Below are 21491 nucleotides of genomic sequence, written 5' to 3'. Positions count from 1 at the left end.
ATCAGGACCCGAGCCAAAGGCAGACGCTTTACCAACTGAGCCACCTAGGTGCCCCCTGTTAGGTTTGTTTCAAGCCTTGTCTCAAACATGCCCAAAGGCAAAATAAATCCCTTGACTTTAGAAATCACTTGACTACAGAAGGTCTATTGAAACAAAGCTTGAAGGTGCGCCTGGGTGGCGCACTCGTTAAGCGTTAAGCGTCTGCCTTCGGCTCAGGACGTGATCCCAGCGTTCTGGAATCGGCTCCCTGTTCTGCCGGGAGCCTGCTTCTTCCTCTCCCACTCCCCCTGCTTGTGTTACCTCTCTCGCTGGCTGTCTCTCTCTCTCTCTCTGTCAAATAAATAAATAAAATCTTAAAAAAAAAAAAACACCACCACAACAAAGTTTGAGTCTTCATCTCATTTAATATGGCATTAAGACCGTTTCCTACCTGGACAGCTCTGGGACACTCTCCCCGGCAGGGGTCACAAGCTATAACCTGCGGGTCAAACCTGGCCAGCTGCCCTTTTTTTTTGTAAGACCCTCAGGCTAAGAAGGCTAAGCATAGTTTTTATATTTTTAAATGGTTAGGGGGCAACATCAAAAGAACAACATTTTGTGATATGTGAAAATTGTATGAAGTTCAAATTTCCGTGTCCATGAACAAAGCGTTCTGGGAACACAGTCACGCTGTTTGTCTGTCTGTGGAGTTTTTGTGCCCCGAGGCAGAGGTGGGTGTAACAGAGACTGTATGGCCCACAGAGCTTAAAATATTTATCCTGCCCTTTACAGAAAGTTTGCTGACCTCTGCTCTTGAACCCTGTCAATTAAGGTGGAGACTCTCAAAGCCATTTCTTAGGCAAGGAAGTCAAGGTTTTCCCAAGATCACGGAACTAGGGAAGGCTAACCCAGGGAGGAAACCAGGGAAGCCGTACTCCTAGGACAAATTATTTTCTGCTGCATCACGGACATCTCAGAAGTAGTCAGTCTCGCTCTCTCCATGTCTCTCTCTCTTTCTCTCTCTCTCTCTCTCTCTCTCTCTCACACACACACACACACACACACACACACACACACACACACACATTCTCAGCTTGTTGGGCCAGAAGCACAGGGGTGGGGTGCAGTTCCTACGGAGGAGTTGGGGCAATGGCAGGGAGGGCCCAGGATCTCACCTTCCAGAAAATCCAGAAGCCATTTAACCAGCCGAGGAGAAGCTCCACAGATAAGGATGGTCAGCACAATGTCATCTATGGTAGAGAACAACTCATAGTGTTGCTACATGGAAGACAGAGAAAAAAAGAGGGGCCGAGAGGTCAGTGGCGAAGAGCCTGGCTGAGGTCAGGGACAGGGGGCGTCTGCGGGGGAAGGAAGGCCCACATTCCTGCTGTTCCTCTTCCTCAGCATCTTTGCAGCTCCCTTTAGAGTACATTTTCCATTTGCATGTGCCATTCCTGTCAGCATCACCACCGTCCTACAAAGTAGGTTTTATTCCCATCTCACAGAGGAGGAATCGGAGGGGTGCCCAAGGTCAGACAGTTAGCAATAAAGACTGTTTTCCAACTGTAAACCTTTGCTCCTAACCTCTAGAGTAGGGATGCATGAAGAAGAGGGGTTAGGGAGAGGCAGAACGGGCTCCAGGATTGGGAAGAAAGGCCCTGGCCCCTGAGATGGCGGACACTGGACACTGAGTCCCACGCGTCCTTCTCTGGTTGTCCCAACTACTCCTGCTGCTTGAGCTCCCCAGTCCCGAGGCAAGGCCTGACACGACTCCTGCATATCCCCGACCCTCATGGGTCCATTTCCCTGGGTGGACTGACTGCTGGATGGATGGACGGATGACTTGATGAGCTTGAATTCTTTTCAAAATCCAACTCATTTTCCCCCAATCTCTCACGAAGCTGTGACCCTACTATGGTTTGTGACCCCATTAACAGCTCCCAGCCTTCCCGACTGCCACCTGGCAGTTCCCAAAGTCTTGTAAGGACTCCTCCCTTCACTTCCATGGCCAACAGACTCAATGCCTCAAGGCTCACTGCCACACAGAGGCCTCCTGGTCCCCACACCTTGTCATCACCCGTATCCACTGGCCAATGAGAGGCTGGGCAGAGCTGCTTAAACCCGGAATGGGATGTTAAGGTCATGGGCTCCCTACCTCTTCCAAATTCCCAGAGGGCATCACAGGCCAAGGGTGTCTGTCTACGATAAGGAAGAACTTTCTTTCCCGTCATCTGTCCCCTCAGCTCCATCCTGCTGGCCCTGGGAGGCAACAGCTCTCCTCACTATTTACCGCGAGAGCTTCATAAATAGTCCTCCTGCCTCCTCCAAGTCATGAGCGTCTATGGCTAAATCAGAGTTGCCTCCTCTACGCACAAGCCTACCATGGCTCCCAATGGCCTGCAGGGCAAGGTTCAAAACCAGTCTGGCATTCATAGGCCTCTAGGATCTGACCTTTATGGACACATATCCTCTACCAGGGCTTTTAGCGTTTTTGACCAGGACCCATGGTAAGATTGATGTGTTTTATATTTCCCAGTAGTCTGTCTCTCTCCTGCCCCCACCCTCCCTCCCTCTCTTACATACACATACACCCTCCCTCTCTTCTATTTCATTCTTTTTCATTCTACTTCATTCTGAGAGTGCTGGTATCTGCAGTCTGAACCAATCTCACGATCTGTGAGGGGGGGACGCTGCCTGCATTCCACTCATTCGGCCATCTTGGCTCTTGGGGTTCTGCCTCTACCACACTTCCACCCCTCTTGTCAAGGCCACAAGAACTAAACCCAAGGGATGCTCCGCGATCCTTCTCTGGCCTCCTCTCTCGCCTCTTCTGGCCCTGCATCCCCTTCTTGACAGCATGTTCGGGTCCTCCCACTGACTACCCCTCCTCAGTCTCCTTCTGTGCAGCTGCCACCATTCTCTGTCCTTCACTGGGAGTCTCCCCTCAGAGCTCTGTCCCGGTGTTCTTCCTTCCTCACTGGACACCCTCTCTCCCAGCGGCATCATCTCCTCCTTTAGCTTTGGCAACCATCCACCCAGATGCTGTCAACCCTCATGTTGCCATCTCTACCCCCGACCTCTTGGCAGGGTTTCAGAGTTGACCTCTACCCTCTCCCTAGACATCTCTGTGCGGATATTGCCCCAGCACCTCCAACTACTACACTACTCAACTCAAACTGACCTCAGCATCCTCCCCAAACCTGCTCACTGTCCTGTGTCCCCACATCCCAACAAACAGCATTGTCCCCACACAGTTGCTCAAGCCAGAAATGTGACTCCTTGCTTTCTCTTTCTCTACATGCGTGAGAGGATGAGGTATGTTAGACAGGGTAGCACATATTAAGTGCTCACCGTTTGTTGTAAAGAAAAGCGATCAGGGGGGCACCTAGGTGACTCAGTCGGTTAAGCGTCTGACTCTTTTTTTTTTTAGATTTTTTTTTATTTATTTGACAGAGAGAGAGAGACAGCCAGTGAGAGAGGCAACACAAGCAGGGGGAGTGGGAGAGGAAGAAGCAGGCTCCCAGCAGAGGAGCCCGATGTGGGGCTCGATCCCAGAATGCCAGGATCACGACCTGAGCCGAAGGCAGACGCTTAACGACTGAGCCACCCAGGCGCCCCTAAGCGTCTGACTCTTGATTTCGGCTTAGGTCATGATCTCAGGAAGCCTGAGATGGGGCTTCCGGCGCAGTGGAGAGTCAATGTTTGTCTCTCTCTCCCTCTGCCCCCTCCCCCTGCTTGCTCTGTCTCTCTCTCTTTCTCTCAAATAAATAAATCTTAAAAAAGCAAGCAAGCAAGCAAGCAATCAGGAAGGCCCATGGATTTGACTCCTAGAGAGCTTCAGATGCATGGGACCTCTTTTACCCATGGCCCTTGCCCCGGTTCAAGCCCCATCATCTTTCACTGAACATCACAACACAGTCGGCCTGATCTATCTTTTCCCATTCCCAGCACCCTCCCTTCTGTGGTCCAACCCTGTGGGAGTGAGTGTTAAAAGTCTTCTAAAACACATGTCTGGTCATGTTACTTCCATGCTTGAAACCGTTCCCTGGTTTCCCAATGACATAGGATAGAGGCCATCCTCCTTAAGATAAAGACCCTGCACCAGCTAGCTGCTGGCCATGTCTCTGAAACCACCAGCCACTGCACTGGACATTTTTAAAATACTGATTTCAAATAGCACAATTCATGTATGTAGTATATTCCTTGTAGGAGTTTAAAATGTCAAGGATAAGACCAAAATCATACTGGACTTGAAGATGGACATACAGAACTTGTTCACAAGCTGTTTCTTCCACCCCCAAACACTCTTTCCCACCTCTCTCTGCCTGGCTGACTCCCACTTACTCTTTATTCCCACCCGAAGCGTTCTTTTCTCCAGGAAGCCTTGCCTGACCCTACGGATTGGGTTTGACATCTACTTTGAACTCCCACGTACTCCGTGACATTCATCATCCATAATGACGTGCTTGTGTCTGAGACAGAACTGGGTCTGCTGTGATCATACCTGGACCCTGGCACAGAGTGACTATTGATTAAAAATGGGATACCTTCCCCCACCAGGCACCCATTTGTCTGCCTCTGCTCACACCATTTTTCTCCCACCCTATCTCTCTACAAATCTAATGCCTTTTTCAAATCTGGGCCCCCTCCACCACGAAGTCTTCCTTGATCTCTAATTTCCTAGAAAGTCAGAGCTGACAGCCCCTGAAGAACATTCAGTGCAATCGTCATGAACAGATGAGGAGCCTGAGACCCAGAGAGAAAAGTGTCTTTCCCAGCACCCCCCCCATAGATCAGTGGGAGCAGAGGTCAGGCTGGAGTCCCACCTGGCCAAGGAAGGAGTTGGTGCGCAGACCAATGGTGATGGCGTTGACCACCAGCAGCAAGGCCAGCAGCAGCTGGAAGGCCGGGTGTAGAAGCAGCTGCTTGACATACATACGAGTGATGAACTCCTGGATGTCCCAGGCATCCTGGGAGGGGGGGGGACCTTCCTTCAAGCAGGTGTCACCGTGGAGGCCTCTGCCTGGTGGTTGTTCTCAGTGAATGGGGGCCCCTGGGGGCAGGGCCACTCTAGGGGGAGAAGTTGCCTGGGAGGGGTCATGAAATGGGGGCATTGGTGTAGGGGTCACTACCTAAACGGCCACCGAAAGAGGGTGACTGCTGGGGAATCTTTGTGGGAGTCATTGCAAGGGAGAACTTTAGGGGCTCTGCTGGTGAGCAACTGTCATTATAGAGGGGTTCCTGTGGGGAGCACTGCCAGGCGGGTACTAACATACCATGAAGGGGTCACTGATGGGGCAGGTCCTCAGGGGGGCGTTCGTTTAGAAGCTAGAAGGGGCAGAGTTATTATGGCGGCCTGTTGCCCCCAGGGCACAGCTGCTGAGGGTGACTGTGGGGCCGCGGGTCGCTGGGGGCGGCCGCCCCAGCCTCCTTACCTTGGTGCTCATGATGTCTCGGCGGTTGATGAGCACTTGCTCCTCTGGCCGGGCGTAGGGCTCGTGAGAGGCCCTCTGCGAGAGTGAGGAGACGCCCATCAGTGCGGCTCTGCCCCTGGGAGCCAGTGCCGGGCCCTGTGCCCCGCCCCTCCCTGGCACGTCCGGCTTGGGTGGACCAAGGCAGGGGCCACCTACCGTGACCGTCAGAGGTTTGATATTGGCGTGGGTCCACTGCAGCCGCCCACTGTTTCGGTTACCGATCATAGCTGCTCAGTCTCCTCCCACCCGTCAAAGAAACTTCACTCCGAGGGGTCTTGCTCCCCCTCGTGGTGATATCACAGAGGACTCTGTGACCTCCAGCTGTGCATTCCACCAAGGAATCCTGATACCAAGGAAAGTTCCTCCCACTGACTCCCCTCGGAACCCCACGGACGCTCAGGGGCTGGGCTGGGGTTAGAGGTCAGAGGCTGATGGGAGCAGGTCAGGTCTCTTGTGCAGCTTGGATGGAGACACAGGGACATGTCCCTACTCTGGGTCCAGGAGCTGGAGGTGAGACTGGGAGGAAAGGAAAGAAGAGGGATGTTTGGCTCAGAGGCCCTCCCCGCAGCTGGCCTCGACCTGTACCCCTCCCCACCGGCTGCATTGTCCAAGACCCCAGTCTCCAGGGCTGCCCGTCCCGTCCTTCCAAGCAAGGTGTGTTTCTCCATCTATAGTGAAGGGCTGGCCTCTGTTTCTCTTTGTGCCCCCTCCCCCTGCCCTGGGGATGGGGCCGGAGAACACCCCCTGGTCTCCAAGGGCTGGGAAGAGATGGGAAGAGATGGGCATACGTGGAAGAGCTTGCTAGCCGCGGATCAGCAGCCCGGCGTCCTGACAGGCCCAGAACTTCAGCTACAGGGCCCGGGCCACTGGTCTGCGCACATGGTGGACTAGCTACCGGACTATCTAGTTACCAAATTAGTTACCGACCAGCGACTAGTTACCAAGACTAACTAGTTACCAAGACTAGTTACACTCATGTGCTTCTGATAGCTTTCCATCCTTGTCCCGTCCGGGAGCAGACTCCCAGTTCTAACACGGAAGTCAAGGCACATGTAGATTCATTTTAGATAAACTGATTTTATTTTGTTGAAAGTGTTTCTTGTGTGAAATGAACAATTATGTAAGACTGGTCTGGGGAAGGGAGAAGTTCCAGAGATGGTGGCGGACAGGTTTGTGCCCCCACAGGTCGGAGGATGAGGTGAGAGAGAATCTCTTTCAGCCCAGCGTGCCACTCCTTCATTGGCGAGAGAGAGGATGGCACAGAGCTCACTCACTTTACCCCACTCCAGGGGAGAGAGGAGCAGAAATGGTGGATGCGTAGGCCAAGGGGGGCATCTTAGGGTGACACGTGGACTAGCACTACTTCCAACCTTGAACAGAACCCGGGGATGCTCTGTCCTGGACATATCAGAGGCTTGGGGGCTGAGGTGGTCCTCAAGGCCAGAGGTCAGGAGCCAGGGTACTGCTCAGGGTCAGAGGTCAGGAGGTCGGAGGTTGCTCTCTGGGGTCAGGGGGCAGAGATGGGACTGCTCCTCAGGGTCAGAGGGCAGGGGGTGGGAAGATTGCTCTCTGGAGTCAGAGCTCAGGACTTGGGAGTGGCCCTCAGCATGCACGACTCCCCAGCCCCCCAGGCCCTCTGAGTAGAGCTCTTGGTTCTGCTCCTTCCACTGTCGAAACTTCTCTCCTGTCAGCTCGGGGTCACCTAGCACTTCCTCCAAGGCCTGCAGCTCCTGCAGCTTTGCCTGTGAAGAGAGCAGGGGCTAAGGAGCCATGATCACCAAGGGAGAGGGGCAGAGCCCAAGTCCAGAGCTCACTCTGGAGTCCAGTGCTTAGAACCCAGCACCTGGCCCGGTCTAGCCCTGACCCTCACACTGAGAGGCTGGCTCTGGGAACCTAGAACTTGGCCCAGTCCACAGCTGAGCCCAGAGCTCAGGGCCAGAAACCAGAACCAAAAGCCTAGAGCCCAGCCCTTCACCACACCTAGTGCCCTCCAGCTGACCTTGAGAGTGCTCTGGAGCGCACGCACGCGGTGCACTCGCTCATTGAGCTGGGGGTCTCGGTTGCGCCGCATGAAAGAGCTCCGCCATTGTTCATGAGTGAAGGGCTGCGGCTGGCCCAGGAGGGACACGCCACCCTGCCTCAGCCCCTGCACCATTCCTTCCAGCGCCCCTTCACTGTTGTCTGTGGGAGGGGGAGGCAGATGACGATGTGCCCATCCCGGCCCCCCCAGCCCCCCTGCCCTCCAGCTCAGCTCCCAACCCCAGCACAACACCTGTTAGCGGGCCAAAGGAAGTCTGTGGGCTGCCCTGCGTGGGGGTGGCTGCAGGTGACGTATCTCCATGGAGTGGACTCCAAACTCGGGCTGGGCTGGGCTACGGGCAGGGCGCAAGGAGAGGTGGGTATCATTCCGAGCCCTGTGGGCTGCTCTCTGCTCCCCACCAGTCTCCTACTCACCGAGGCTGAGCGGGACCCGGCCTCATCGTCAGGGTCTTCTGCTTCTGTCTCACTGTAGCAGTCTGGGGGAACAGGAGCAGTTGGGGAACCCACTAGGCTTCACAGGGTTTGGGTAGGCCAGGGGGTGGGCTAGGGCTTTGGAGTTTTCAGCCCCAGTTGCAGGAAAGACAGAGGCTCAGCTGAGACCTGGTGGGACCCACCCCTGTGAGACACCCACCTTCCTCTCGGGGCAGGGAGGCGCGGCCCGGAGACTGGTACTTGGAAATGCAGGTAATGAGATGGCGCACCCACCTGTGAAGGGACAAACGGGTCTCGGAGTTTTCATCTACTGTATGCCAGGCGATTTGCACCCGCATCCTCTTCTAACTTAATCCTCAGAGCACTTCTTTTTTTTTTTTTTAAGATTTTATTTATTTATTTAACAGAGAGAGACACAGCCAGCGAGAGAGGGAACACAAGCAGGGGGAGTGGGAGAGGAAGAAGCAGGCTCCCAGTATAGGAGCCTGATGTGGGGCTCGATCCCAGGACCCCGGGATCACGCCCTGAGCTGAAGGCAGACTCTTAACGACTGAGCCACCCAGGCGCCCCTTCAGAGCACTTCTGAGTGGTAGGAACTCTTATTAACCCATTTTATAGATGATGAAACTGAGGCTTGTAGAAGTGAGTGCCTTGACCAGCCACTGTCAGAGAGCTGGAATCAGAATCCAGGTTCCTGAGCCAGGCTCACAAGCACTCATGTGGGAGCTGGGGGGTGTGGGTGGGTGGCACTCACATGCTCAGATCCTCCAGGGTATCAGCAGCGAAAATGAAGGGTTTGTACACGTCATGGGTGAGCTGGAAAACACTGCCAGGGAGCAGAGCGGCCTCACTCAGCCTGGCTGTGCCCATCCAGAACCCACGAGGCTGCCCTGGGAATCCCAGCTACCTGCTGCCCCCACCCCCCACGTCTCCTTCTCTCTCCCTTTCTCGCCCCACCCCCCCTCCGTGTGTCACACTCCAGGACTTAACTATTTTTTCTTCTGATCCTGTCCACTTTCCAGACTGTAGTTGGAAGCATTGATGAGGCCCTCAGCCTTCTCATCCTGGGGGAAGTCACAGTTTGAGGGTCAGCTTGCAGCCCCATTACCCTGGAGGCCCAGTCAGGCTCCTGGGGTGGGCAGGGGAGAGTGCTCCCGGGCTCTCCAACCACAAATCTCGTGCCTAGAGCTCAGGGCAGGAATCTGGGGTGGGGGCAGGGGGTGTGACCAAGGGGGGGCCTTTGAGCCAGGAAAGGGGAGCCAAAGATATCCAGGAAAAGAGTCCCAAAAAGAGAAGACTGACTGCTTATGCATTTGTTCTGTCATCAGAGCCACTGGAAGCTGCTGCGTGCCCTTGAGCTTTGCAAACGCTCTTCTCCCTTCCTGGTGTTTTCTCCTTTCCATCAGACTAACCCCCAGGCGTTGATTTCTCAGGGGGCCTTCTCGACTCTTCGGGCTGGACTGTCCACCTCCACTGGGCTCCTACCCACCCCTGGGCTTCTCCTTCAGCATAGCATGTGTTCCCCAAATGGTCCTTGAGCGTGCATGCACCCTCCCCGCTACCGGCCAGAGGAGCAGACACTGTCCCTGTCTGCCCTATGTCCCTAGCACGCGGCCCAGAGCTGGGGACGCAGCCGGCACCTGAATGTTCATTGAATGAATAAACAGGATAGATGGAGTAACAGAAGAGGAAGGAAAGGTGGGCAGAGCAGATGTGACTCTGCACTGCCCGTGATGTCTTGCTCAGCCTGCTTTCACATACACATCCGTCCGTGTCTCTCCAAGAGTGACCTCGTTTTACAGACAGGGCTCAGGAGGTCTGTGGCCTGCCCGTGACCACAGAGGGAGGGGCCGGCAGGATAAGGACAAGAACCATGGCTCTGACCCCCTGGCGAAGCTGAGCAGGGGGCAGGGGCTCACCTGGGGTTGGCGGTACCAGTACAGCGTGTGTCTCTTGAGCACAAACCAGCAGCGGCGCCAGCGCGGGCCCATGAAGCTGCCGGGCACCTTGCGCAGCAGCAGCCAGCCATCACAGTCAGGCTGGCCCAGCTCCCGGCATGACACCCGCCGGCGACTCAGCCGTGTTGCCACACCTGCGGGAGCACGGCCTGGGTGCTTAGGGGCTGGCAAGGCCACCTGGACCCCCCAGCCTGCACCTGCACCCCCCCCCAGCATTCCCAGCTGATCCTGAACCCATACTCTGTGCTTGAAATGTTACAGGTGTCTCCCTGAGGAAGGGCTGACTCTTCCCGTTTTAGAGGCGAGGAAACGGAAGATCAGAGGATGAGCCATTAGCCCAAAGTCACAGAGCTGGTGAGAGGCCCAGGCTGGAAGCACAGGTCTGTCACACCCAGCTGTTGAGGAGAGGCTGTGTATGAAATGGGAGGGGTGGTCTTGCCAAACAGTGTAAAGACTTCAAAGAGCTCCTATCAGGGGACCCCCACCCGGTCAAGTACGTCTCTTACCTTTTGATTTCTTCCGACCAGAAACAGGACTCTGAAAAGGCCATAAGCGGTTAGAGAAGGGTCTGGGGCCGGAGCCACACAACCCTCCTTGCTGAGCCCTCATCTTACCTTGTCAGGCTGTTCTGGGGCTTCCTGTGTCTCCACTACCCCTGCTGGCAGTGTGGCTGGGGGCGTGGGAGGAATGGGCCGGGACTCAGAGTCCAGGGAGGTAGCGTCTGTCAGGAGGGAGGAGAGAGAGGGGGGTCCATGAGCCCAGCCCCACGCTGGGCAGTAGGGTGAGGACATTAGAATGGGGGGGGGAGGTTAGAGCCAGGCATCCCACATGCCTTGGCTGGGGCGTCTGCCACCTTGTGGGACTTTGAAACTACCTGTCCAGGTAGGGCTGGATGCAGGACTTGGGTTTGAAGTCAGGTCAAAGGCAAAGACGTCTTCGGATGGGGCCCTGGGGAGAGCAAGGGGAGGTGAAATGAGCGAGCCTGTGGCACCCCCGCCCAGACCCACCGGTGGCAGAGCCTGTTACCTGGGAGACAGCGGGGTGAAAGCCAGAGAGGGGCTCGACAGCTGTGGGGAGCCCGGGGCCTGAGGAGGGGTCTGGGGAACAACCAGAAATGGTGACAGAGCTGACGACAGGGGTCTGAGAGCGGGATGGGGGCAGGGCTGGAGGGCAAGTACCTGTGGAGGGGTCTTCGGGAAGGGGACCTTCTTCAGCACTAGGCTGACCCCGGCTGGCTCCCGTAGCAGCTCCCTCACCACGTTCTTATGGGGCCAGCCCACCTGGACAGGGCAGGAGGCAGGGGGCAGGCCAGGGACCCAGGGCTGATGCAGTCGCCCACGAGGCTCCGGAGTAAGCCAACAGCCCCTGCCCTCGGTCTCCTGCCACTCCTCCTCCAGGAGGCCTCCACCAGCCCTTCACCTTGGTTCGGCCAAGGCCACTCTGACCCGTAAGAACTGGCTCATCTCAGGGATGGCAGCTCCCCCAAGCCTGGTCTCCACAAAGGTCCCTCCCCACCCACCAGCCCTGGGTTTTACTCAGCAGCCCCTTCACTCCCCAACCCCGTGTCCCTCTCCTCACTCACCACCACCTGCTCATTGACCTGGACAATCTCGTCTCCAGGCAGGATCTGCAGCCAGGAGTCATCAGGGACCTGTATGTGGGGTGGGGCTCACAGGGTTCTCTCTCCGTGGACCTGAAGCAGGCTCAGCTGGAGGGTAGGGCCTTGGGGCGGGCGGCTGAGAAGGGCGTGGGGTTCTCACCTGGGTGCCCACACGGGACACGAAGTGCAGGCAGTTACTGGTGGTGTGGATTTCCAGGCCCTGCCGAAGCAGAGGCTGCAGTCACTGAGGGTGTTGGGGGACCAGGATTCTTCAGTGGGTGGAACTGGGGGGAGAGCTGGCCCCAGGTCCCCACTGCCCAACTTGCTATGTGACTCTGGGCCTGCCCCTCCTCTCTGGGCCCCTGCCGCCCCCTCCTCCAATAAGGGCCAGAGGGAGGCTGGGCTTGCTGACTAATGAGATGGGAGATTCTCAGCAGCCCTCCTGAAGGGATCAGCGGGCAGGGGCAGGACAGGGGCAGGGCTGGGGGCTCTGGTGTTCTCAACGAGTCAAAGATGAAAGCAAGAAAGTCCGTGTCCTCTCCCCAGTCCCCTAACCTGCCAGGTCTGTGTCCCAGGGGTGGAATGTGTCACCTGAGACCACACCAGCTAAAGCCCCTCAGGACCAGAAAAGTGCTTATGACCTAAGACCCCAGGAAAGTCCCCTGGGCCTTTCACAGCTGTACAGAAGAGGCCTTCCAGCCAGAGCAGGACAGGATCCTGTGGGATCTGACAACCGTACTTCAGGGCCCAGGCCAGGCTGCCGAGGCCAGAGCTCACCTGCAGGTCGTCCAGCTGCACGCGCTCCAGCACGGCCCTCTGCTCCAGCAGCTCCTGGGGGCTGCAGCTCAGGATGTGCTGGCAGATCCCGGCCACGTGGCTGCACTGGGGGAGGGGATGCTGAGCCTGCGCCCCCTCCCAGCGCCACCCCCCCCCGCCCCACTCAGTCAAACCCACACTCACGATGCTCAGGACTTTGCTCTCCTTCTCGGCCACTGGACTGTCCTGGAAGCAGAGAGGGCAGCAGCCTTCCCTGAGGCAGGGGCACTGCCTTTTCCCGAGGGCCGGGTGGGCTTCCCTGGGGTCCCTCCCTGTGTCCTGCATGCTGGTCTCCTCCCAGAATGACACGGCCTCAGAGCTTTGGCTCCAAGGTCTCGTCCCCCTGATGCCAAGCCCCAGAAATCACCATATATGCCCTCGCCCACTCCACCCTTGCCCCAGAGTCAAACTTCCTGAGCCGCCCCTGCCAGCTAGAAGACCCCACGCCCCCATCGCCCCTTACCCCGTGGCCAGGCCTCCTTTCTTCCTACCCCTGCCTCTTCCCAACCCCCACACACGATCCTGTGCTGATTCACACGTTATAAAAAGCTCTAGCCTGACTTGGTCTCTACGGCCTGGGCCAAGCCTGGCCCTTGGTTCTCCTACCTCCTGCAAGGCCTGGCCCAGCTCCCCACACAACTCCCCAATCTTCTGGCAGGCCGAGAAGTCGTTTAAGTGGGAGAAGAGGTACCTGGCAGGGGGAAGGATGGGAGGGGCAGTGGTTAGGGGGCTGTGATGACCAGTCAGGTCTTGGAACCACTCAAAGCCAACTACTCATCTGCCGCATGGGGGGAGAGAAGAGCTGCTCTGACGGGTTCTGCTTGGGGGAAAGGAGATGACTGATATGTCGACAGAGCTCAGCACAGGACTTAGCTGTCAAGCGCCTAAGACGTGCCAGGCCCTGTCCTAGGCGCTGGGGAGACAGGCCTTACACACATGAGTACATCAATAATCAGGTAACTCCAGCCGCCGTGAACAGTAGGGAGCTCTGAGAACCTGCAACAGGGAAGGCTTCCCAGAGGAGGTGACACCCAAGCTGGGACCTGCGGGACAAGCAGCAGCACTTGAAGGGAGTGGAGAAGCTCTCTGTGCAGTGTTAGGACGGTTACGATTACACTCTGGGGGTGGGTGGGAACCCAGGCACCCCAGTGCCCCTGCACAGATAACCTCTTTGCCAGCTCTACGACATCTGAGCAACAGCCAAGCTCTGTTCTTCTCTCCCAGGTCCCGGGAGGAGGCCAAGGATGAGGAGGGTCCCCTCACCAGCCAGCCCAATGAGGGGCTTAGGAGGAGCCCAAGGTACCTGTTGAGCCAGAAGAGGAGGACTCGGGCCTCATGCACCAGCCGCACCGCTGCACTGAGGACATCAGCAGGGGGCTCGGCACAGCCTTCCAGGTGGCCTTGGACCAAGCTCTGGAAAGCATAGGTCCCCTCGAGCAACCCCTCTGTCAGGCTCTGAAGGTTCTCTGTCTGTAGCCCAGAGCTCTGTACCAGAAAAAAGGCAGGCTGTCTCCTGGTAGTGGCCAGCCCCCCATCCACAACCCCCAGGCGGGTGGAAGCCGCAGTCAGCGTGGCCACCATTCACTCACCAGGGCCCGGAGCTGTTCCACCCCTTCCAGGATGAGCTCCTGGTGGCCCAGAGGCCACACGGTCAGAGCCTCAAGGCTTTGGGGACAGAGCTGCAGCAGGTACTTGCCAGACAGCTCCCAGTCCTCAAAGCAATAGTCCTGCAGGGAGTCATCGAGGCCTGGAGGGAGAACAGGGGTGCCGTGGCCTTTTAGGCCACTTCTTCACTCACACAAAGCCCTTTTCCCTCCCATCTGTTCCTAACCACAGTCCTGGGACCACGCTGTGTTCTGCCCATTTCACAGATGAGACTACTCAGCAAGTAAGTTAATTGCTCTGTGCCTCAGTTTCCTTACCTGTGAAATGGCAATAATAAAAGCACCTACTTTCTGATCATGTGGGTATCAGATGACACGAGGCATGTCAAGCGCTTGGCCCATTCCCTGGTTCACGGTAGTCAGTAAGAGCGGCCATCGTATCATCACCAGACTCTTTAACCTGATCTACAAGGCCCTGTATGATCAGGCCGCCACCTGCCTCTCCAGCCTCATCCCCGGCACAGCCCCTCAAACCCAATACTTGAGGTCCAGAGCACTAACTCCCTGTAGCTCCTGGAATGCCCTTTTGCCTCAAGGTCTTCTATGGGCTATTTCTTCTGCCTGGATTGTTCTAGCTCCTTTACTCCCCTTTTTAATCTAACTCCCTCCAGGAAGCCTTCCATAACTCCCCAGGGTGGGTCGGGGGCTCTCCTGCTCCCACTGCCCCTCAAGCTCTGGGCCATAAATAACTGTCCATCTCTAATTCTAGCCCATGCCTGGCACAGGGTAGACAAGGCAGACCAAAAATAGGAATAATATCTATCGAAAGCTTATTATGTGCTAGGCAAAATTTTAAGGGCTTTCTACATATTAACACATTTGGTGCTCACTGAATGTAGACGGTAATGACTATTGTTATCCCCATTTAATAGATGGGAAAATTGGTACAAACAGAGATTAAGTAGCTTGCTCTCTCTTTGAAGGAATCCCTTCCATTCCATGGCAGGCTCCATCGTCAGGGAATGTGAGTGTCATTAATAGCTCTCCCTCATTCCCCATGTGACATCAAGAACACTGGACTGGGAGTTCCTGGACCTGTGACACCGTGGCTACAGCCCCAGAGCAGCTCCTTTGCCATGTACAGTGACCCTGTTGCGCTGCCTTCCTCCCCAAAGTGTCCTACACTGAGCCACACAGGCTAGGCACCTGCCATGATGGTCTCATTTTGTCTACCTCCTGAGACCATTGGTGACTTTCTCATCTTATGGATAGAGAAACAGACCTCTGGTCGCAGAGCTGGTGAGCGGAGGGGCGGGGCCTGGAACTCAGCCTGGGAATGGACTCCAGCCCTGAATCCCTGCTTTTCCAGGGCTGATCACCCTGAGCCTGCCAGCAGCGTCGTCCGTTTCCCTCCACTCCTTTGGGAGCTTCCCCCACCAGGAAGGCTGTGGGGACTCACCTCCCCTCTCCTAGCTTCAGTCTGGGCCGTTTCCCACCCAATAGGGCTCACGTCCTCCCCCTGAGTCCCCCAGGGTGGGGCTGTGCCAAGCCCTTCGGTCTGACTGGGCCTTCTGTTTCTCTCACTGGGAATCTCAAGGTGAGGAGAAGGGAAAAGACAGGAGGACCGGCCCTATTCCAAAGCCCAAGCAAATCACTTCCTGGCTCAGTGCGTCAGTTGCCGCTTCTGAAAAATGGGTTTAAAAACAGCCCACTGAGCCCTGGGGCGGAGGGAAGATAAAGGAGATTGACTGGGCGTGGGCGCAGTAGGGCCGTCCCTCGGTTTTCATGTCACAACCACCACCTCCCCGCCGCCACCCTGGCAGCCCCTGGCGATGCTGGGGCGATGGGAGACCCCTCGGAGTTCTCAGGCCCCCCGGGGTGATCCCGGCAATCCTTCTGCCTAGCACAGTACCGGGTACCTGGCAGACGCTCTATAAATTACTTGTTGACTAACCAACTGGCAGACCTGGCTCGTCCTTCTCCCCTTTCCCTCTCCCCGTCGCAGTGCCCCTCCAGCCCGACTCTGCCCAGGCCCACCTCTCAGCCAAGATGCCACCTTCCCCGGGGTCCAGGTCGCTACTGGCTCCATGGCCGAGACCGCCCGCCGGGAACCGCTCCCGCCGGGTCCCGCCCGCGCAGGAATTTCCGCTCCCGGAGTGCGGCCTGGGGAGGGACCGGGGCCGGGCGCTGGGCGGAGCCACCGGCATACCTGCGTCCAACTTAGACAGCCAGGTGAGGCGCTGCGACCGCCCTCGGCCCGCCCCCTGCCCGCTTCCTGCCCCGCCCTTCAGGCGTCCTTGGGCTGCTGGGAGGCCTGACCCGAGGCGGTGCCACGGGTGTGCGACCTAGGCTACTTGGGGCGGGCCGGGATCCCGCCCCGAACTGCACTTTGACCTTTAGGCTCCTCCAAAAAAAAAAAAAAAAAGAAAGAAAAAAGAAAGAAGTCATAAAGGTGAGCAGGGAGTGCAGCCGCAAAGCAGAGGTTAGGGAGCCAGAGCCCTGGCTGCAAACATCAGCTCCGCGGCATGTTAGCTCCGCGCCCTGTTAGCTCCGCGCCCCTACCCACCCAGCGTCAGTTCGTCTACAAAATGGGCTGCTGTGCATAGTACCTGCATTAATAGCCCTAAAACTTTTTGGAATAGGGGTTTTTAGCCTCCGTCTTTTTTGGCACACAGACCCTCTGGCAGTCTGGTGAAACCTATGGACCCTTTCTCAGAATAGTGCTTTTGGAAGCGTTAAAAAAATGCTGAAGGTGGGAATTATAATCAAAATATATTTAAAACACAAATTTATGGGACGCCTGGGTTGCTCAGGGGTTAAGCTTTGCCTTTCAGCTTGGGTCATGATTCCAGGGTCCTGGGATCCAGTCCCTGCACCAGGCTCCCTGCTCAGCGGGGAGCCTGCTGCTCCCCCTGCTTGTGCTCTCCCTCTCTCTCTCTGGCAAATACATAAAATCTTAAAAAAAAAAAAAAAAAACCAAACCCCACAAATTTATGATTGGGGGGCCTGGCTGGCTCAGTCAGTAGAGTGTGCAACTTTTGATCTCGGGTTCAAACCCCACATTCACTGGGTGTAGAGAGTACTTAAAAAAATAAAATCTTTAAAAAAAAATTACACCATGAATTTATGACATAGTAATGTGTTTATCAGCATTAAATAAGACTTAAATTTTCCTTTTCTACAGTATCAGCGTGTTGTTGTTCAACTTGAAGAACACTAAACTGTGGGGTGGTCTTTGACTCACCCCTTTGCACACATTTACCAATTAACAGCTAAACATAAGGAATGCAGGAGCGTAATGGAGAAGCCCGGGCCACCAGGGTGGGAATAGGTACATTTGCCATGTGGTCACTGATCCTTGACTAGGCCTAGAGGTGCCCAATGAATGGCAGCTACATAGCAGGAGTGTCTGAAAGAGCGCGATTTTTAGTAGTGGGTTAATAGCCATCACAATTTTGAAATACTCGTGAGCATATATAATATTGAGATAGTTGAGTAACTTTGATATAAAAATATCTGTGATTTCAATAGGTGACAAAGCCATAGATACTGCTGATACTTCAATCCATATAGAAGGAAATGGTAAGTTTTGGTTACAGGTTAGTGAAAATATATTATTTTTTCCCATCCAAGTTCATAGGGCCCCTAAATTCTGAATCCCAGTTAGGAGCCTTTCACTTAGAACAAGTCTGAAACATACCATCATCACCGTCATCATCACCATCCCAGGCCAGGTGACTCCCAGAAATCAGACAGAATCAGTGCCATTTGCTGTGTGATGGAGCCTCACCTCAATACCTTTCTGAACCTGTTTCCTCCTGTCTAAAACAGGGACACCTAGACCTTAGTGCTGTGAAGATTTGCTTGAAGTACTTCGAAATCCATCACATGGGATAGATCTGAGGTATCATTGCTTTAATTTTGTGGAGAGGGGCCTGGCCTTCCAACTGTCACTTTGGAATCCCTACCAGTGCCCCAATATCCAGCCTTCAAAGCCTGTCATGATCTTGCCCTAAAATCCAAATTCTGCACTTGGCCTATGGACGGCTCACATAGTGTGTGTGTTTCGGTTGTCCTCATTTAATGATTTCATATACATATCCAGTTCTCTGGAACTTGGCCAGCGCTGCTGACATGTGGCATCAGACATAAATGCAAATTGTTGGCCTCTTCTTTCAAGGTCCCCGCAGGTCCCTGCAGGCCTCACTCCCTCACTGGTGACCCAGTAGGCTCCAAATGTGCAACACAGCCCTCACCTCTCTGGCTTCCTCCTTTGCCTCATGCCTCCTCACACCCTGCGCAGCATGTGTCCCTCCCTCACTCCCCCGTGCTGCGTTCCCCTTTCACGTTTTTGCTTCAACAGCCCCCCTGTGGCACTCTGGGGAAGCCCAATAAACACAGACCTATCTCCACCTTCCTGATTTCATCAAACACCTACCCTGAGCCAGCCAGCCCCTGTCCTCCCTGAACACGCAGTCCTGCATGGGACAAACAGACAGGAACTCACCGCTGTACTCATGTGCTCCCCTAAAAGGGCTGGGGGCCTCACATCCATGGCATGGCCTTTATTTTGTGCCCCAGCACCTGGCAGGGCTAGGCAGGTAAGGGTAGATTAAATGGTAGCTTCTATCTTAAAGGTAGATTTATGAGTTTATAGAAGTTACTTCTGCACGTTTGTTGTAAAACATTCAAATGTTAACAGTAGGTCATTATATCTCTATTCCATTCCCAAGTGGGGACCACTGTAAAGTTTCCATTCTCTACGTAGGCAGATACTCCACATGCTATTCTGAAAATGTGCTTTCTTTTTTATTTTTTTTCACTTTATGAGAGAGTTAATATCAAATTAAATAATACACGTTCACTTCTTAGAATACTGCCTGGCACAGGTGGCTACTGTATTTTAGCATGCCATGGACAATTTTCTTAATCAGTATATACTAATCTATTATTACTGTCCCCAAGCCAAGAATAGGAAAGTCCCTGCAGGAACTTCATCTTGGAGAAAGAAGTGATATGTGCCTTTTCCCAAGGTAGGGGCTGTTGATCCAACAGAAACCAAGTGAAAAGGCTTACCAATGTCTGGGAAGATGGGGGGTTAATAAGGCATCCTGCTCCTTCTTTGCTGAGGACTTACTGGTGATATCCAACCATCTGAGGGGTAGGGGCAGAGCCGGGACCAGGGCTGGGGAGACCCTCCTCATACCTGGTCCAGGTCTCAGACTCCTGAGCGCTGCCAGGCAAGGCCTCTCCTGCCTACCTAGCCTGGCCTCCCTGGTGAGTGGGGGAGGTGCTGCTCAGGCCTGATGCTGATCTCTCTTGACAGCTGCTCCTGAGGCTGGCAGGATGGGCAGGCGGGGGAAGGGACCAGATTTAAAGGTCCAGCTGCCCCGCCCCCTGCCAGACCTGGGAGAGCGGACGCTGGTGAGCATCCTCTGAGGCATGGCTCTCACGTACATGGGAGGTCAGAAACCTCTATGTGCTCATTTCCGCTCCTATCATGAACACCACTACTCCTCATTCCTGCTTCCACCCCACAGGCCGCCAGGGAGACTAGTGGCATCCACCATGAGATTCCGACGCCTGACCCCTGGCTACTTCCGGGTACTACAGGTAAGTACCTCTCGCTGATGGCTTCTGCCACCGACCCCCTACTTTTCCCCTACCATAGCTGGGCTGACACCCCCAGCAGCCAGGCTGTCACGTTTCCTGCCGCCTGAGCAGCAGCCAGGGCCCAGATGGGCAGTGAAGCGAGAGGGATTGGGGTGGAATCTCCCTGGGGCAGCAATGGCATCTCCTTCACTCAGCTGTACCTTCTAGCTCCTTCCCACCCTCTACTTGCCTGGAAGTCTCAACTGACCCCTCAGATGGACCCTCTGTGTACCTCCAGATGCAGATAGCTGGGGAGCTGAAAGCAGAGCCCCGGAGTCCACTGGCTGGGGTTGTGGCTACACTGCTGGCTGTCCTCGGACTGGGGGGCTCCTGCTATGCCGTGTGGAAGATGGTGGGGCAGCGGCGGCCACCGCGGGCCTGAGGATAAAGTAGGCGGCCTCTCACCGGGGTCCCGGGGAGGTGACTCAGCAGGGGCTGCAATCTTGGGAGCCCATTTCTTTTCTGCGGGCCAGTCCCTGGTCTCACGGGGAGCAGGACAGTATGAACCTGATCCTCCCCCTCCCCTTCACTGACCTGGGCTCCATCTGGGGGCTCCAGGTCAGATGCCAGGACCCCCGAGGGAAGGCAAGGCTGTAGGTTCCAAAGCTAGACCAAGTGAGGAATAGACACCCTAGGCCCTGTAAACAAGACTAGCAGAAAACCCCACAGGGCAGGAGCTGGGGGGAGTGGCCTGGAGGTTAGAGAGTCAGAGGCAAGTCTTCTCTATCCAGTTCCTTTATTGGGGGTGAGGGCACCCAGAAGAGGCCATCCACTCCCGAAACCCAGGGCCAAAAGATGTTGGCACAGTCTCTCCCAGCCTCGCCCTTGCCTCACTGTCCATGGGCAGCCCCCCTGCCTTGCATCCTCAGGTCACGTCAGGGAGTTGTGTCCATCTCAGGGACCTCAGTGGATACTTCCGTGGGCACTGCCAGTCGCTGGGGGGTCACATAAGAGCCCATTCCCGCTGCCCTTTCGGCCTCTTCCTGACTGTAGGGCTCCACGCTCAGCTGCTTTAGCCTGGGAGAAAGAAGAGTGAGAGTTGGGAGCTGACCAGATGCAAGCCCTGTCTGCCCAGCACTCATCCATCAATCGTCTCTTTACTCCTTCATACCTTTTCTTGTGGTCTTTGGATCGGAAGTGGATCTTCAGGGTGGCGGAATCGATGAAGTATCTCCTGTAGGGATGGAAGGTGGGTAAGAAGAGTGAGGTGATGGCTCTCAGGTACGCCTATCTCCCTGAACCTAGCTCTTCACGCCTGGCAGTGAGCCTGAAGGGATGGGAGACCAGCAGACCCACGGGTCCCACGAGAGGAGACCCAGAGCGTCCCGGGACCTGGACCTCACGCCCCCGTCGCGTCCCGCCTACCCTTCTCCAACCCAGGCCAGACCCGGCCGGGACTCACGCGCAGGCCAGACAGCGATGCAGGCCGCCCCCCGGCAGGTCGGGGTCGGGCTCAGAGCCCGCGTCTGGCCGAGACCGTGCGGGAACCTGGGGCCGCAGCTCGCGGTGAATCTCATCCAGGTCCGGCCGCCGCCGCTTCGCCTTCATCTGGCGGGCCAGAGAGTGGGCTCGGTGCGCACCCGTCCGGCGGGACCGACCCATGGCCAGTGACCGCGGGGCCGGGGCGCCCAGAACCGGGTGCGGCGCACACGTGTGGGAGCTTCCGGATTGTTGGATGACGTCACGTGACGCCCGGGGGCAGAGCCCGCTCCTCCAGACCGCCTCAGATGACGTCACTCGCGCGGTTCGAGTCTTGAGCGCCCCCAGGCGGCCGTCGACATCAGTGACGGAGCGCCGGGCGCGGCCCAGAGCAGCGTCACCCGCCACGGGCGGGCGAGGCTCTCGCTGGGGGGCGGCTCGGTGGTGCGTACCCCCGGGGGATTCCGGCCTCTGCCCTCCCGTCCGGCCTCGCCCCGCCTATCTCTGCGCCATCCCC

General features: G+C 56.1%; 3 protein-coding genes across 3 annotated transcripts in view; all 3 read right to left on the bottom strand.

The window, feature by feature from the left end:
* The window catches only part of CATSPER4 (cation channel sperm associated 4), a 19630-nt gene extending 13921 nt beyond the window's left edge, over positions 1-5709 (bottom strand). The window contains exons 1-3 of the mRNA XM_034647259.1: positions 5610-5709; positions 5415-5489; positions 4806-4949 (exon numbers count right to left, since the gene is read on the bottom strand). Coding sequence (XP_034503150.1) covers positions 4806-4949; positions 5415-5489; positions 5610-5678 — 288 coding nt within the window. The 5' untranslated portion in view covers positions 5679-5709. The remainder of the gene's footprint in view (positions 1-4805; positions 4950-5414; positions 5490-5609) is intronic.
* An 825-nt stretch (positions 5710-6534) lies between these two features.
* CNKSR1 (connector enhancer of kinase suppressor of Ras 1) lies at positions 6535-16160 on the bottom strand. The gene is made up of 21 exons (XM_034647167.1): positions 15941-16160; positions 13889-14046; positions 13603-13784; positions 12906-12990; positions 12444-12485; positions 12261-12365; positions 11644-11703; positions 11466-11534; positions 11062-11163; positions 10910-10980; positions 10758-10831; positions 10498-10604; positions 10390-10420; positions 9845-10017; positions 8916-8989; positions 8680-8751; positions 8125-8198; positions 7908-7969; positions 7726-7825; positions 7453-7634; positions 6535-7195 (listed from the first exon to the last, which is right to left on the bottom strand). Exons 1-21 carry the CDS (start codon positions 15990-15992, stop codon positions 6926-6928), a joined length of 2145 nt encoding a protein of 714 aa, XP_034503058.1. The 5' UTR covers positions 15993-16160; the 3' UTR covers positions 6535-6925.
* Positions 16161-20274: 4114 nt separating this feature from the next.
* Positions 20275-21250, bottom strand: ZNF593 (zinc finger protein 593). The gene is made up of 3 exons (XM_002913300.4): positions 20958-21250; positions 20667-20729; positions 20275-20572 (listed from the first exon to the last, which is right to left on the bottom strand). Exons 1-3 carry the CDS (start codon positions 21155-21157, stop codon positions 20431-20433), a joined length of 405 nt encoding a protein of 134 aa, XP_002913346.1. The 5' UTR covers positions 21158-21250; the 3' UTR covers positions 20275-20430.
* Positions 21251-21491: the final 241 nt, after the last annotated feature.

This window comes from Ailuropoda melanoleuca, chromosome 2 (genome assembly GCF_002007445.2).
Source record: "Ailuropoda melanoleuca isolate Jingjing chromosome 2, ASM200744v2, whole genome shotgun sequence".
NCBI lineage: Eukaryota > Metazoa > Chordata > Mammalia > Carnivora > Ursidae > Ailuropoda > Ailuropoda melanoleuca.
The sequence above is the reverse complement of the archived record's forward strand: the minus strand, read 5'-3'. Positions and strand labels throughout refer to the sequence as shown.

Coding starts and splice junctions, on each gene's coding strand:
- CNKSR1 (XM_034647167.1), bottom strand. CDS start 15,992: ATGGAGCCAGTAGCGACCTGGACCCCGGGGAAGGTGGCATCTTGGCTG. Junction 12,486..12,905: donor TGGGCCAGGCCTTGCAGGAG/GTAGGAGAACCA, acceptor CTCTGCTTCCAG/GACAGTCCAGTGGCCGAGAA. Junction 10,605..10,757: donor ATCCAGCCCTACCTGGACAG/GTAGTTTCAAAG, acceptor CCCTCCTGACAG/ACGCTACCTCCCTGGACTCT.
- ZNF593 (XM_002913300.4), bottom strand. CDS start 21,157: ATGGGTCGGTCCCGCCGGACGGGTGCGCACCGAGCCCACTCTCTGGCC. Junction 20,730..20,957: donor CATCGCTGTCTGGCCTGCGC/GTGAGTCCCGGC, acceptor CCATCCCTACAG/GAGATACTTCATCGATTCCG. Junction 20,573..20,666: donor TCCAAAGACCACAAGAAAAG/GTATGAAGGAGT, acceptor TCTTTCTCCCAG/GCTAAAGCAGCTGAGCGTGG.